The sequence below is a fragment of the Eleginops maclovinus genome, chromosome 15, assembly GCF_036324505.1.
Source record: "Eleginops maclovinus isolate JMC-PN-2008 ecotype Puerto Natales chromosome 15, JC_Emac_rtc_rv5, whole genome shotgun sequence".
Classification (NCBI taxonomy): Eukaryota; Metazoa; Chordata; class Actinopteri; order Perciformes; family Eleginopidae; genus Eleginops; species Eleginops maclovinus.
In genome coordinates this window covers 297,501-314,084 of record NC_086363.1, presented here as the reverse complement: position 1 = coordinate 314,084, position 16,584 = coordinate 297,501, and the positions used below count along the sequence as shown (strand labels likewise).

At 45.3% G+C, this 16,584-nt stretch overlaps 2 protein-coding genes across 2 annotated transcripts in view; one reads left to right on the top strand and one right to left on the bottom strand.

Annotated features, from left to right (window-relative positions):
* Positions 1-2,862: 2,862 nt before the first annotated feature.
* Positions 2,863-10,936, bottom strand: taf1b (TATA box binding protein (Tbp)-associated factor, RNA polymerase I, B). The gene is given in 16 exon segments (XM_063901440.1): positions 2,863-3,425; positions 4,480-4,683; positions 4,686-4,710; positions 5,539-5,609; positions 5,798-5,885; positions 6,145-6,182; positions 6,958-7,132; positions 7,773-7,920; positions 8,026-8,125; positions 8,340-8,511; positions 8,748-8,826; positions 8,914-9,006; positions 9,401-9,498; positions 9,626-9,713; positions 9,951-10,049; positions 10,753-10,936. Coding segments are annotated over 16 exon segments (1,734 nt in total). The 5' UTR covers positions 10,771-10,936; the 3' UTR covers positions 2,863-3,187.
* Positions 10,937-12,848: 1,912 nt separating this feature from the next.
* adam17b (ADAM metallopeptidase domain 17b) overlaps positions 12,849-16,584 on the top strand; it is a 19,509-nt gene continuing 15,773 nt past the window's right edge. Inside the window, 2 exon segments of the mRNA XM_063902611.1 lie at positions 12,849-13,142; positions 14,614-14,749. Of these exon segments, the coding sequence (XP_063758681.1) occupies positions 13,052-13,142; positions 14,614-14,749 (227 nt within the window). The 5' untranslated portion in view covers positions 12,849-13,051.

Sequence of the window (16,584 nt, the reverse complement as noted above, 5' to 3'; positions counted from 1 at the left end):
AAGGGTTAGGGTACACAGAGTACACATACAGATGAGAGGAACGAACACTCATTTGATCACATAACCCTTCATGCAACACTTACACTGAGAAGTACTGCTGCAGTTACCTGGGTCACCCTCTTGGGGTCATTTCAGGTAACCAGAGTCTCATATAAAATCAAATAAAAAGTAGCAGAAAATAAAGTTAGAATAAAGATGGAAATAAAATGAAAACCATAAAAATAAATGAAAGTAGACACAATATAATATAGATCAAAGGAATTAGGAATCATTTACATTAACCTTCATACAACACTTCTTTCTGGACTGTGGAGACTCCACACACCTTATATTTGAATCCTGTTATTTACGAAGTAATTTAAATTCTGGATCATAAATAAAGTTTAGTAAAGAGACTCTCTTTGTTCTCAGCTGCTGCAGTACCGGCTCTATCCTCTTCGGGTCATTTCAGGTAACCAGAGTCTCATAAAATGCAATACAAATAATAATAAAGATGGAATCAAAAATAGAAAGGATTACATTTAACATATTAATTAAAGAAAAGAAAAAGGGTTGAATAAAAAACATCAAAACTAACATCAACATTTAAATGAAAAAAAATCAATAAAAAACGTAAGAAAATAACTAATACATTAAATGACCCGAAAATAATAATGAAATCTGAAAAATGAAAGTAAATGTTGAATTAGAAAAAATGGTTAGAACAAAATAAAATATCAGGACTAAAAATGATTAATAACAAACCCATGAATAAAATAATACCAAATGTTCAAAGTAAAAGTTAAACTACAGCTAAAATGGGCCATGAGTAAGTCAGCTGGTGCTTCCCACAGACATCGACCTCTGATGAGGACACCCTGTTCCTGAGCAGCGGCTGTTGCCATGGTGATACTACGGAGTCGTTACCTCCCGTCACCCCGGCAACGCGCCGCTCGTTCATCCCGCCGTCCAGACGGATTGTTTATACCGCGGCCTCAGCTGACCTCTGCAGTCTGCTCTCTGCTCTCACAGGAAGCACTCCCTCTGTCTGTGCACCATGTGGTCCTCCTCAGGACATTTCCTTCGGTCTCTTCACGTCCGCACTCCAAACGGACAGATCCTGTACTGCAGTGATAATACTACGCGGAAAATACTCTGTAAATAGAATAGTATTACAGGCTTAATCATAATGACGACTCTGCAGCTGGACACTCTCTCTGATACGGAGGCCGACAGGTGCTACAGACCTCTTCCAACAGGAGGAACAGCTTCAGGAAGGATGCAGATACAGAAAGACAAATCAGAGCTCCTACAGAAACATCTGCAGCAGCTCTTCAACACATGCAGCAACATCTGCAGCAGCTCTTCAACTCATGCAGAAACATCTGCAGCAGCTCTTCAACTCATGCAGAAACATCTGCAGCAGCTCTTCAACACATGCAGAAACATCTGCAGCAGCTCTTCAACTCATGCAGAAACATCTGCAGCAGCTCTTCAACTCATGCAGAAACATCTGCAGCAGCTCTTCAACTCATGCAGAAACATCTGCAGCAGCTCTTCAACTCATGCAGAAACATCTGCAGCAGCTCTTCAACACATGCAGAAACATCTGCAGCAGCTCTTCAACACATGCAGAAACATCTGCAGCAGCTCTTCAACACATGCAGAAACATCTGCAGCAGCTCTTCAACACATGCAGAAACATCTGCAGCAGCTCTTCAACACATGCAGAAACATCTGCAGCAGCTCTTCAACACATGCAGAAACATCTGCAGCAGCTCTTCAACACATGCAGAAACATCTGCAGCAGCTCTTCAACTCATGCAGAAACATCTGCAGCAGCTCTTCAACACATGCAGAAACATCTGCAGCAGCTCTTCAACTCATGCAGAAACATCTGCAGCAGCTCTTCAACACATGCAGAAACATCTGCAGCAGCTCTTCAACACATGCAGAAACATCTGCAGCAGCTCTTCAACACATGCAGAAACATCTGCAGCAGCTCTTCAACACATGCAGAAACATCTGCAGCAGCTCTTCAACACATGCAGAAACATCTGCAGCAGCTCTTCAACACATGCAGAAACATCTGCAGCAGCTCTTCAACACATGCAGAAACATCTGCAGCAGCTCTTCAACACATGCAGGAACATCTGCAGCAGCTCTTCAACACATGCAGAAACATCTGCAGCAGCTCTTCAACACATGCAGAAACATCTGCAGCAGCTCTTCAACACATGCAGAAACATCTGCAGCAGCTCTTCAACACATGCAGAAACATCTGCAGCAGCTCTTCAACTCATGCAGAAACATCTGCAGCAGCTCTTCAATCTAGAGAACATTCAGCAGAGGAAACATGAGCAGTTTACTAAAAGCTGCAGAAACCAAACGCTGATGAATCAGATATAATATAGATTGTTTGTCCTGCGTTATTGTAAACGTAGAGTTGAGCTCATTTAGAATGATGACTAACCTGATGATTATATTTTTGTTATACTTAATTAAGATAGTTTCACATCAGAGGAATTTAAATCAGTAAAATCATCATTACAGGTTAAAAGTACAATTTTACCCAAAGATTAGATATCGTTCTTTTTACTTCCCAATAGTTCCATTATTAATACAAAGTATGAAAACATATTGACTTTCTATAGATTAAACACCATTAAAGTGAAGAGCACCTTACTGCAGAATGAGTGCTTCTTCTGTACTTTGAGGCCTTTCTTCACCTTGGTGTTTATCTTCAGCGTGCAGCGCCCCCTGCTGCTCACTTCCTGCCTTCAGCTGAACGACCACCTCAAGTTTAAACAAAAGAACCATAAGAAAAACTCCTGGAGGCGTTTCAAATCCTATAGAACACGAGAGGGGAAGCAAACAAAGAGGCAGAACAGATGTTGTTGTTTTATTGAGATTTTTTACAATTTCCTTTTTCAGAAAAGGGAAAAGCCCGGAGAGAAGTAGCAACACTTCCTGGTTCAAACTGCCATCTTGATCCCGAAAATGTCCTTAATTTAACTCAGCATCCTCAGTAACCCCCACAATCGTCCAAATCAGCCATTTTCTAGCTATTGTCCACATAAGCTATAATGCACAGCTGATGCTAACTGTGCTAACGTCCCAAAATCCGCAGGTTAGCATCCGGCAGTGTCTCTGAGCTGGAGAGCCCTACTCTACATTTCTATAATAAGGGGTCTCCACATGTCCGGGTTCACAGCAGGACTCTGTGAGCTGCAGACAGACCACTTCCTCTTCCTCTTGACGAGCCTCCTCTCCCTCTGAACCTCCTCTTCCTCCCCCCACTCTTCCTCCTGACGAGCCTCCTCTCCAGCCTCAGAACCTCGTTGTACAGTGACAGTGGACCAACGTCCAGCAGGAAGCAAAAGAACTGCAGCAGCCAGACGAAGCTCTGAGGCAGCGAGTCCTCCGAGAAATGACTCTTACACAAACTGCAGAGAAGAAGAAGAGGACTGGGTTAGTGTCGGTACCAGGTTAAAGTACTGAGTGTTGGTACCAGGGTTAAAAGACTGAGTGTTGGTACCGGGTTAAAGGACTGAGTGTTGGTACCGGGTTAAAGTACTGAGTGTTGGTACTGGGTTAAAAGACTGAGTGTTGGTACCGGGTTAAAGGACTGAGTGTTGGTACCGGGTTAAAGGACTGAGTGTTGGTACCGGGTTAAAGTACTGAGTGTTGGTACCGGGTTAAAGGACTGAGTGTTGGTACCGGGTTAAAGGACTGAGTGTTGGTACCGGGTTAAAGTACTGAGTGTTGGTACCGGGTTAAAGGACTGAGTGTTGGTACCGGGTTAAAGTACTGAGTGTTGGTACCGGGTTAAAGGACTGAGTGTTGGTACCGGGTTAAAGTACTGAGTGTTGGTACCGGGTTAAAGGACTGAGTGTTGGTACCGGGTTAAAGTACTGAGTGTTGGTACCGGGTTAAAAGACTGAGTGTTGGTACCGGGTTAAAAGACTGAGTGTTGGTACCGGGTTAAAGGACTGAGTGTTGGTACCGGGTTAAAGTACTGAGTGTTGGTACCGGGTTAAAGGACTGAGTGTTGGTACCGGGTTAAAGGACTGAGTGTTGGTACCGGGTTAAAGTACTGAGTGTTGGTACCGGGTTAAAGGACTGAGTGTTGGTACCGGGTTAAAGGACTGAGTGTTGGTACCGGGTTAAAGTACTGAGTGTTGGTACCGGGTTAAAGGACTGAGTGTTGGTACCGGGTTAAAGTACTGAGTGTTGGTACCGGGTTAAAGTACTGAGTGTTGGTACCGGGTTAAAGTACTGAGTGTTGGTACCGGGTTAAAGGACTGAGTGTTGGTACCGGGTTAAAGTACTGAGTGTTGGTACCGGGTTAAAGGACTGAGTGTTGGTACCGGGTTAAAGTACTGAGTGTTGGTACCGGGTTAAAGTACTGAGTGTTGGTACCGGGTTAAAGGACTGAGTGTTGGTACCGGGTTAAAGTACTGAGTGTTGGTACCGGGTTAAAGGACTGAGTGTTGGTACCGGGGATGGTGGAGTCTTAGGTCCGGATGCCAGTATGTGGGGTTAGCGGGGGACGGGTCACCCCCCAGAATCAGGGCAGCGTCCAGCTTCTTACTGTGCAGGCTGGGCCCCGCCCCCCCGTCCCCTCCCCAGCAGAACAGGAAGCTGCAGGGGGGGCCACGCTGCCCCCCCCCAACAGGACGGTCGAGGACAGCCTCTCCAAAACACGTCTAGTCACCTGCTCCGCTACCCCTGCAGACAGACAGACAGGGTGGGGGGGAAGGGAAGGACAGGTGAGGGGGAGAGGACGGTGAGGGGGAGAGAAGGGAGAGGAAGGTGAAGGGGAGAGAGGGACAGACAGGTGAAAGGGGAGAGGAGAGAGGGAGCGGAACAGGTGAGGGGGAGAGGCCGGTGAGGGGGAGAGACGGGGAGAGACAGGTGAAGGGGAGAGAGGGGACAGGACAGGTGAGGGGGAGAAGAAGGGAGACACAGGTGAAGGGAGAGAGGGTACAGACAGGTGAGGGGTGAAGAGAGGGAGGGACAGGGTGAGGGGGAGGAGAAGGGAGAAAATGGTTTGAGGGGGAGAGAGGGGACAGGACAGGTGAGGGGCAGAGCGGCGAGTGACAGGTGGAGGGGGAGAGGGGGACAGACAGGTGAGGGGGAGAGAGGGAGTGACAGGTGAGGGGGAGAGAGGGGACAGACAGGTGAGGGGGAGAGAGGGAGTGACAGGTGAGGGGGAGAGAAGGGAGAGACAGGTGAGGGGGAGAGAGGGGACAGACAGGTGAGGGGGAGAGAGGGAGAGACAGGTGAGGGGGAGAGAGGGGACAGACAGGTGAGGGGGAGAGAGGGAGTGACAGGTGAGGGGGAGAGAAGGGAGAGACAGGCGAGGGGGAGAGAAGGGAGAGACAGTACTTCTGAGATATTGTTTTGCTCTTGTATTTATGGAGTTCTTTAATCTGTTTGTTTGTTTTTATTTGTGTTTGTGTTTGTTTGTGTTTGTGTTTGTTTGTTTTTGTGTTTGTTTGTTTTTTGTTTTGTTTGTGTTTGTGTTTGTGTTTGTGTTTGTGTTTATCTTCTCACGCTTTTTCTTCACCCTGGCACACCTCTTCTCGCTGGTGGCGTAGAGAGGTCTCCTAGCCGTCCATTGTTTCCTGAGGACGAGACGCAGGAGAGACATCAGACTGCTTCATTAAAGAAGGTAAACAACAATAACAATAAAAACAAACACGTTGCTCCCTCCTTAAAAAACCTGTTCTTCATGAAGTGATAGAACTGGTTTGAAGAACGTATGACGGTGATATTAAGGCTGATGTCTCCCCTCCAGGTGCGGCCCTCTCACCTGGCCACGTCGCTCTGCCTCCTGCTCCGAGCGTCGGTCAGAGCCGCCGCCAGCAGCCGGAACCAGCGCCGCAGGCTGAACATGTTCCCTGACACACACATTGTTCACACGCTCAGGAAAACGCCGCGATACGCAACGGCTGGCGAGGAGGTAAACACCAACAACAACAAACTGATGCTAGTGGAAGCTGGCAGACCAAACACTTTTAAAACGCATGATTTCATCAATTTAATTTCAAAGACTAAGGTGTTCAATGTTCTATGAAAATGACCAAATAAATGAGAGACATTTTAGGAGATAAAGTCATGAATTCAATGCTCCATGTTTTTCCTTTAAGGAACACTCACCTGCGTCCTCGTGGTCTCCTGCGTCGTTTGATAAATCCCTAAAAGACAAGAAGTCAGATCTCACTTTTTTACAAACCCTTCCTTTTTCTGTCGTCAGAAATGTTTCCTTAAACTGTCTTTCTTAAAAACCTAGATGCGTTTCTGATCCGTTCTAAAGCATCCCCAAAACGTGTTTAAATTCAGCTGGTTTTTATTTGAAATCAACGCAAAAAATATTTCTCAATGTATTCATTTCTATGTTTATCCCCAAGTATTTATTCATTTCTGTTTTTATTTATTTATTTCTGTTTTTATTTATTTATGTTTTTATTTATTTATTTATGTTTTTATTTATTTATGTTTTTATTTATTTATTTATGTTTTTATTTATTTATGTTTTTATTTATTTATTTATGTTTTTATTTATTTATGTTTTTATTTATGTTTTTATTTATTTATGTTTTTATTTATTTATGTTTTTATTTATTTATGTTTTATTTATTTATTTATGTTTTTATTTATTTATGTTTTTATTTATTTATGTTTTTATTTATTTATTTATGTTTTTATTTATTTATTTATGTTTTTATTTATTTATTTATGTTTTTATTTATTTATTTATGTTTTTATTTATGTTTTTATTTATTTATGTTTTATTTATTTATTTATGTTTTTATTTATTTATGTTTTTATTTATGTTTTTATTTATTTATGTTTTTATTTATTTATGTTTTATTTATTTATTTATGTTTTTATTTATTTATGTTTTTATTTATTTATTTATGTTTTTATTATTTGTATTATTATTATTTAAGTAATCCCTTTAATGGTTACCATTCGGTGTGGTCGTCGAGGCCGAAGAGGAGCTTCATGGTGACGATGACGATGGCGGCGGCCTGCAGGTCATACCGCGGCAGCACCCGCCCCGACACCGGGTCAAACGTGTGGAGCGCTTCATCCGCCAAACCAGCGCAGTCCAGCAGTCGGAGGAGCCACGGGTGGAGCTCGTCTGGGAGGACCACACAACAGGAGGAAATGAGGAGGACTCTCATTTCACTGAGACTCACATCACAGTCCGGCAGTTCTCTGAGCAGGAGACCCCTACTCTACATCTCTATCAGAGGACTGTGGGGTCTCCACATGTCAGGACTCTCTGAGCTGTAAAAACCATAGAGAATCAAACTCTGAACACTGAGATTGTCCTGCCCCTGTGAGAGCTGGAGGATTGATTCCCTTTAAAGAGCTTTTTCTTTCCAAGGTACGATGAAGTTCACCATTCCAGCTTTCAGGAGATAAACACTAACACATTATCACCACTACTGGCTCCTAGCCGGTCACTGCAACAGGACCTTGATGTACTGTGTGCGGTAATAACTTTACTGCTGTCCTCCAGCGCGCTCTGCAGCGCTACATTTCCCTTAGAAACTCTGCTGTCTGACGGTGTACCTGAGATACCACGTGCACTGCTTCTCTACATTAGTGTTCGGTATTCTTCTATCGGTACTGCGCTGGAACAACGTAAAGGTCCCATAAGTAATCCAATACAAATAAAGACGGATAAGTCCACAGCCATAAGGGACATAAACAACATCCTGAAGTATTGAGATCGTATGAAAATAAAAAGGTGGGACATTCAGCGCTGCAGTTACCGGGCAGGTTAGCCTCCGTCAGGTAGCGCAGGCTCAGCAGCGCAGGGTGCAGCAGACTCTGCCGGCCGATTGGAGGAAAAGCAGGAAGCTGCAGGAACAGAACCAGAGACTGCGCGTCCTTATGCACCGCCCGGTGAGTCGGGACGCTCTGACGAGGGAAAGAAGCGCACCAAACACTTTAACACATAAATATCCTCATTGAACACCAGGTGTGTGTGACACACTTCCTCTCCAAGCAGCTGGGGGCTCTGACCTGCACTCTGAAGAAGAGAGCGTCTTTGCCCTCGAGCTTCATCTCGTCGGGGAGATCTTCGTAAGCGTTAACGTACGGGACGTGCCCTTCACTCACCAACCTGAAACACAAACGCACCCACTCACTTCCAGGAGTCGTAATTATCTCCCTCTCCGTTCATGCGAGCGGCCAATCCGGTGCTCTCTCCCTGCACCATGCCCTGCCCCTGTGAGGTTTTCACTCATCACATTAAAACACCTCATTTCTGATCTTCCTTTCCGACTAGCGGAGGATCAATCTACTCCTCCTTCGGGACTTTATTCCCCTGCCGTTACCTGAGCAGGTCGCTGAGCGTCAGCGGCTCGCGGCTCCAGGTGAGCGCCAGGTGGATCAGAGCGAGGGTCTTCCTCATGCTCATCACAGCGGTGCCACTCCCCCGCTGCTGAGCCGACAGGAAGCTGCCGGCGTCCAGCGAGCCCGAACACTGCGACGCATCGCTGCAGCTTCCTGTGGAGGAAGAGGAGTCAGTGCGCAGGAACCACACCACAGAACCGCCTCCAAGAGTCAGGGTGGGGAAGCACTGGGGAGACGCTTGAAATCAAATGTCCATAATGTCACCCAGCTTCTCCGATATCCAGAGGCGACAAGAGATTTGTGTGTGAAGTCAAGAGGGTGCAGCCTGACAGCCCTCCCTCCGTGTGGAGACCCGCACCTTTATTATACTTCACTTATTGAGGCTGTACCTGCGAGGGAGGCGGCCGCGCTCGGCGCGACGGTCTCTGGGTCCGTCTCGCTGGCAGAGGTCTCCGAGCCCGGGTCCCCCTGACACCGGGAGGGGGAGGATTTCATTAACTTCAGACAGACAGACCGGCAGACAGACAGGCAGACAGACAGATATAATAAACGGACCACTTTGAAGCTGCTGGTTTTCACCGGGTTGAGAGTGTACGCCTGCCGACTCTTCTGCAGGAACATCCTCCAGAGCTGACACAGCACTGCGTCCTGAGCCACAGAAAGCATCCCAACACGATTAGAAGAACGAGAAGTTATCAAATCATTGAAAAGAAATACATTTATATCAATAATACCAAAAATATTAAGTCATTCAAAACTAAATATAAGGATACAAAAAAGTTAGGATAAAAACAAATAACGACGAATAAACCGTGGAGCTCAAACGCACCAGCAGGCATTTAATATGCACGATTCAGAAACACATGACTCCACTTTCCATTACAGTTCAACCCGGCAACAAGCGGCTCCAAGGCCCGCTGCTGAGGGCCATGGAGCCGCTGCTGAGGGCCTTGGAGCCGGGCCATGGCCCTCAGCAGCGGCTCCATGGCCCGGCTCCAAGGCCCTCAGCAGCGGCTCCATGGTAGCAGTTAGAATTCTGCACCTTAAAGTGCGCACTGACTCCCAGTGAGACCAGCGTGTCGGCCTGGTTCCTCAGGATGAACTGGAAACCTTCACACACCTTCCACTGACGCCCGTGCTCTGCAACACACACACACACACACACACACACACACACACACACACACACACACACACACACACACACACACACACACATCAAACTCTCTGATAAAACAACTAACATTAATATAACGTCCTTTCATACCGGTCTTCTTGGTTCTGGTTCCTCTGCCGATGGTGGAGATCCGGGTGGCGCCAGGAGTTAAGTTGGGGTCCACCACCTCTCTGGTTCTCTGAGATATTTAATAAAAACACACAAGGTCCAGATGTGATCAGCGGTGCGCCCCTGCTGATCACATCTGGACCTTTTTAAATTGCATTATTTGGGGTCCGCTCTGGAGGACAGCGTCTACAGCAGCTGCAGATAAACGTGTGTGTGAAATACAAAGAGAAGCAGAAACAGAGGAGCGATATTTGGCGGTGTTACTGACGTCTGCTTGGAGAGAAATGTTTCAGTGGTTTGTGTTTACCTCGATGACGTTGTGGCAGGACTTGCAGAAGAAGCGACCCTCGTCTGAAACTCCCCAATCCACCGCTGAACACACCATACAGGGCTCCCTGTACCCCGCCTACACACACACACACACACACACACACACACACACACACACACACACACACACACACACACACACACACACACACACACACACACACACACACATCATGTTTGTAAGTGTGTACAGCTCGGGAAAAATTAAGAGAGCACTCCAAATGTGCAGTCAGTCCAGAGTCTGTTGAATTCCAACAGCAGTTTATAGAATACAATAAAAAGACAGAAACAATAAACCAGGAGAACATTATAGAGCTGGTTCCGCGGCTGATGTATGAACCCGCAAGGACACCATCTTTATGTCCATCCTAAACCACACTTCGCTCCTTTCACTTACTGTGTTTTATGAGTCCACTCTCTTTTACATCTCATGTCTCTCATCAGCGACTGCCACACTCTCAATATGGAGGACAAAGCCCCCGGAGGGTTGAGGGTCTCAGGGTCACCGACATGCTGACTGCAGTGGGAATTGAACCAGTGCTCCCCTCATCCTTAGAGCAGCGCACTATCCCACTGAGCCACCGCCTCTTTAATTAACCCCCTTGCTGTTGTAGACCCGTAAATTTCCGGGACAAATGAAGGGTTTCTGATTCTGAAAAAACACAAATCTGGCGAAAAAATATCTGATGTTGTTTGTTTTCAAGCTAACGGCTAAAGCTAACAGCTGGTTCGTGATGACGTCATCTTTCGGTTCTAACGAAGGGAAGGAAATCATTTACCGTTTGCTCTTCGTCCATTTTCGGGGTAGTCTGTAGTCCAGGCTGTAGTTCAGGCTGTAGTTCAGGCTGTAGTTCAGGCTGTAGTGTAATGCTAACAGTTAGCCACGTGTGGAAGCTTTGTTTTGGGTTTCTTCTTCTTCTTTAGGTTCTGGTGGAACGACGGCTCTGCGACTCTCTGCTGCCCCCACCGTCCATAACAGGAACTACAGCTTAATCCGAATCCTCACCGCCTCTTGATATGGATCAGAATCAGAATCCGGTGTCTATATATTCCATATATGTGTATGTAGGAGACATACAATATTACAAATACTTCGACGGATTGTTCATTTTCCAGATCATATTCATTTAAATAATGATATGATAATAATCATAACAACAATAATGCATTTTATTTATAGAGCGCCAGGGGCGTCACTAGGTTTTAAGGACAGGGGGGGCTCAGCCCCCAGGAGATGCACAGGATGTGAGCAAACGTTTCATTTCACAAACAGCTAACAAAAACTGAGAAATTGCCTTACACTTTTTGGACAGATTTAACAGATCCTTTACTGTAAATGTTTCGGGCCACCATTACATCTTTAATACAGTACAACAACAAACACAGGAAGTACTGTATGTCCACAGCATCAACAACAACAAAAGAACCATCACACAGTTACACTGCCCTATTTAACCAATGCTTCTTATTCATTAACAGCCCACATGTATTATCCAAAACGCTGCAAAACAAAGAGCACTGTGTTCTCACTAAGTACATTTTAAATAACATGCCTACAATTGGCAGTTTCTTGGTGGGTGGAAGCATCAAAGAATGTCGTCTGTTTTTAAGGGTGGCAAAGGCCTCTATCACTCTGTTGTGATTCAGGTGCTGAAGGGCGTCTTTTTCATTTGACATGACTGCAAGACTGAAGTCTTTTCTGACCCATTGTTTGGCGTAGCCAGGAGTGCAGCCGGCGCAGTACACTAAAGGACCTTTCACACCAGCAGCTGCTTACAGGCACTGTTAAAGCAACTTGGACGGTTGCCTTCAGGGAGGGAAACATGTCTGAATCAAGGAGGTTGTGCACAGTCAACATATCTTTGGGTGAACATCCAGCCTCTGTTTTCCGGGCAAGAAAGTTTCTGGCCACCAGAACCTCCTCTGTTTTCAGGTCAGTGCTGTAGTGTTTTGCAAGTTCATTCAAGTGTGATTCACTCAAGAAGTTCTCAGATTTCGGACTGCATGCCTGGATGCCTTTAGTAGCCCTGCATCTACACTGCAACATCTTTGCTCAAGCAGGGAGCATTTCGTTCATTAATTACATGGGACTTTCTGTTGTTAGCTGGGGGACTGGAGCTAACTTATTGTCACCAACAGCAGTGATCAACACTTACTCTCTTGAAAAAATGTCCTATATCCATTCATGTTCACGTTCTTCTCCTTATGATGCTCAGTCGGTTCTGTGTGCTCCGCTCCCGGTACATGCTGCGGGTACCCAGATGCAGAGACGAGTGCAACCTAGGTTGCAGTGAAAACGTGGACTGGATTTCAGTGATGTGGGCGTGCTCTATGAACAGGTGGAATGGATTGGATAACGACGCACTGACCCTGACTCTCTACCTTTCACTACAGGGAAACTAAGATTTATGACCATATTTAAGTGAATAATGACTATGATTATTTATGTGAACTCATATTCTGGCCACATTATATTGAATTTGTCGGCATTTAAAAAAAGAAAAACATAAATAAATAAATGAACATAAAATTATTTATTTATGTTTATTTATTTATGTTTATTTATGTTTATTATTATGTTATTTATGTTTATTTATTTATGTTTCCTTTGAAAATGATTTTATTTGTTTAAATATTTGTTATAATTTATTTTCTTCACTATTTTTTGAACATTTCAAAACAGCTTTTATTTATCATGTTATTTTCCTGCATCAGCCAATGATAGAATAATGATAATAAATGGGAGCAGATATTCAGGCTTTATCCCCCCCCCCCCCCAGTTGATGTTTTCTATGATATCGTTTATAGGTTAATCCTGTCTGCTGGGCTTTTATTGTGAAATCCTCAGGACCTCCCCCTGCTGGATCAGCTTGACTCTCAGCTGCTGGTCTTCCTGGTTTTACGCACTGAACTGGTTTTATTTTTAAACAGACCCCTTCAGATGGACCTGGACCCTCACTCTGCGTCTCCCAGGGGTGTGTTTCTGATCTAGCAGTGTCTCTCTGACCCGGTGAAGTGTTTCCATGCTCTGCTGGGAGACTTTTAAACTGAAAGCCGCTGATCCAAACCCAGTTCACCATGAGACTCCAGCTCTGCTTCCTAACCGTCTTCACCGTTTTAAGGGAGAGTGCTGCCCCCCCTCCTGCAGAGTCAGAGGACCAGCATTACAGTAAGACTTTAAAATGTGACTTCCATGATTAGTCTGTGTATTAAAGTCAGATTTAAGGTCTGCACGAGCCTCCACCTCAGCCAGGCTCAGCGTAAAGCAGCGCCGGTCTACGGAAGAGGAGCAGGGCCATTTCAGAACACTTTGGGACTCAAGTTCTGACACTTTGATCTTAAAGTTCTAGCTTGTCCTCAGAATTATTAAAATGATAAACAATCCATGCCCAAAATGCTCAAACAGCACTCGTGTGAAATATACTTGTCCTTAGACAACATGTAAGATCAGTTTAGAAGAAGTGGTTCAAAGTGTTGTTTTAAATATCAATAGCCCTAAAATGGCATTTTCTCTTGTCCCACTTCTTGGAGTCCACCTTGCATGTCTCATTGACATTTGAAATCGTCTTTTTACTGACATGTTTTCTATGTTGTGTTAATACATGTCTTTTGGAATTGTCATAGCAGTTTGTTAAATCACAATCCTTTTTTGAATAACAGACATTTGAAACTGAAGGTGTGTCCCTAACATGCGCGCAACCCTGTTACCCAAACCCCTGCTCCTCACTGTATCACAATAAGACAAATGAAACTCAGTTACCTTTCTTCAGGTAAATAACTAAGTTATGCTAAAGCTAACATAAGCAGTGATGTGCAACCCTGTTCCTGTAATTCAACCAATCAGGAGAAGACAGACCCAGGGTTGCGCAATATTAGTACAATTTATTATTTTTAGAAAAATTACATTTTTAATACAATTTGGCATAATCCACGTTTTAAATGTCCCCAGATTATGAATTCCTTCTTTTGTTTCTTTAAAGTTGATTGCTATTGATTTCAGGTCCAGCCCCCATTGAGCGCTGTTGAAAAGCAACAAATAAAATACCTGATAGAAAGTGTTCCATCGATGCCTGAGCTGGCCATCATCTCTCGTGATGCTGCACTGTTTTTATAAAATACAGACACATAGAAAATAAAGGATTCACTTTTTTAAAGTTTTGATTTCAAAATGTCGTCCAATTCTGGAATGACCCATGTAGACTTTTTCCATCAGAATTCTGAGATATGGCAATATCTGTCTCTCTGATTCTGATACCGTTTGGATCCATTCTAAAGTTTTAGGAGACTCTGGGTCATCTGGATTGGACAGATCTCTTCTTTATGTGAAGATGAATTGTCCGCAGTAGAGATAATAATGTTCATCTCTATCTCCAATGATCACCACACAGTTATAACCAGCCACAGAGAACAGATATGGCCTCTCTCTGGTTAAAACTGACATCAAGGATCCTGAAAAGGTCAGAAATGGATTCAGCGTCCCCAATAACCCCCAGAACCAGTCCAGAACTGTCCAGATCTGACAAGACATGTAAACTATTGTCCACCTACAGAGAGCTATAATGCTAATTGGGGCAGACGGACTGAAGTCCAGAGGAGCTGGATCTGAATTGAGACCATGTCTTGTGTCTGTTGTCCCTCAGCAGCGTCTCTCAGGCTGATGCTGGAGGACTTCGACGTGCTGCCTCTCTCCGCCCTGCAGACGCACTCCGTCCGCCGCCGCGACCTACAGACCCTAACTCACCTGGAGAAATTGGTCAGCTTCAACGCCCTGCAGAGGTCAGAGGTCACTGAGCTCAACTGCCTTTAAAGAGACCCTACTATTCTGCTGTGGGGGGGGGTCCCTTTCCTGTAGTGTGTTGTATAAAGGTGTATATGAGTATGTAGTGTCTCTACTGGGACATGTCTCCCTGTTCTGTGTCTCTACTGGGACATGTCTCCCTGTTCTGTGTCTCTACTGGGACATGTCTCCATGCTCTGTGTCTCTACTGGGACATGTCTCCATGCTCTGTGTCTCTACTGGGACATGTCTCCATGCTTTAATGTCTCTACTGGGACATGTCTCCATGCTTTTTGTCTCTACTGGGACATGTCTCCATGCTTTTTGTCTCTACTGGGACATGTCTCCCTGTTCTGTGTCTCTACTGGGACATGTCTCCATGCTTTGTGTCTCTACTGGGACATGTCTCCCTGTTCTGTGTCTCTACTGGGACATGTCTCCATGCTTTAATGTCTCTACTGGGACATGTCTCCATGCTTTGTGTCTCTACTGGGACATGTCTCCCTGTTCTGTGTCTCTACTGGGACATGTCTCCATGCTCTGTGTCTCTCCTGGGACATGTCTCCATGCTTTAATGTCTCTACTGGGACATGTCTCCATGCTTTAATGTCTCTACTGGGACATGTCTCCCTGTTCTGTGTCTCTACTGGGACATGTCTCCATGCTCTGTGTCTCTACTGGGACATGTCTCCCTGTTCTGTGTCTCTACTGGGACATGTCTCCATGCTCTGTGTCTCTACTGGGACATGTGTCCATGCTCTGTGTCTCTACTGGGACATGTCTCCATGCTTTGTGTCTCTACTGGGACATGTCTCCATGCTCTGTGTCTCTACTGGGACATGTCTCCATGCTCTGTGTCTCTACTGGGACATGTCTCCATGCTCTGTGTCTCTACTGGGACATGTCTCCATGCTTTGTGTCTCTACTGGGACATGTCTCCATGCTCTGTGTCTCTACTGGGACATGTCTCCATGCTTTGTGTCTCTACTGGGACATGTCTCCATGCTCTGTGTCTCTACTGGGACATGTCTCCATGCTTTAATGTCTACTGGGACATGTCTCCATGCTTTGTGTCTCTACTGGGACATGTCTCCCTGTTCTGTGTCTCTACTGGGACATGTCTCCATGCTCTGTGTCTCTACTGGGACATGTCTCCATGCTCTGTGTCTCTACTGGGACATGTCTCCCTGTTCTGTGTCTCTACTGGGACATGTCTCCATGCTCTGTGTCTCTACTGGGACATGTGTCCATGCTCTGTGTCTCTACTGGGACATGTCTCCATGCTCTGTGTCTCTACTGGGACATGTCTCCATGCTTTAATGTCTCTACTGGGACATGTCTCCATGCTTTAATGTCTCTACTGGGACATGTCTCCATGCTCTGTGTCTCTACTGGGACATGTCTCCCTGTTCTGTGTCTCTACTGGGACATGTCTCCCTGTTCTGTGTCTCTACTGGGACATGTCTCCATGCTTTAATGTCTCTACTGGGACATGTGTCCATGCTCTGTGTCTCTACTGGGACATGTCTCCATGCTTTGTGTCTCTACTGGGACATGTCTCCATGCTCTGTGTCTCTACTGGGACATGTCTCCATGCTCTGTGTCTCTACTGGGACATGTCTCCATGCTCTGTGTCTCTACTGGGACATGTCTCCATGCTTTGTGTCTCTACTGGGACATGTCTCCATGCTCTGTGTCTCTACTGGGACATGTCTCCATGCTTTAATGTCTCTACTGGGACATGTCTCCATGCTCTGTGTCTCTACTGGGACATGTCTCCATGCTTTAATGTCTCTACTGGGACATGTCTCCATGCTTTAATGTCTCGTACTGC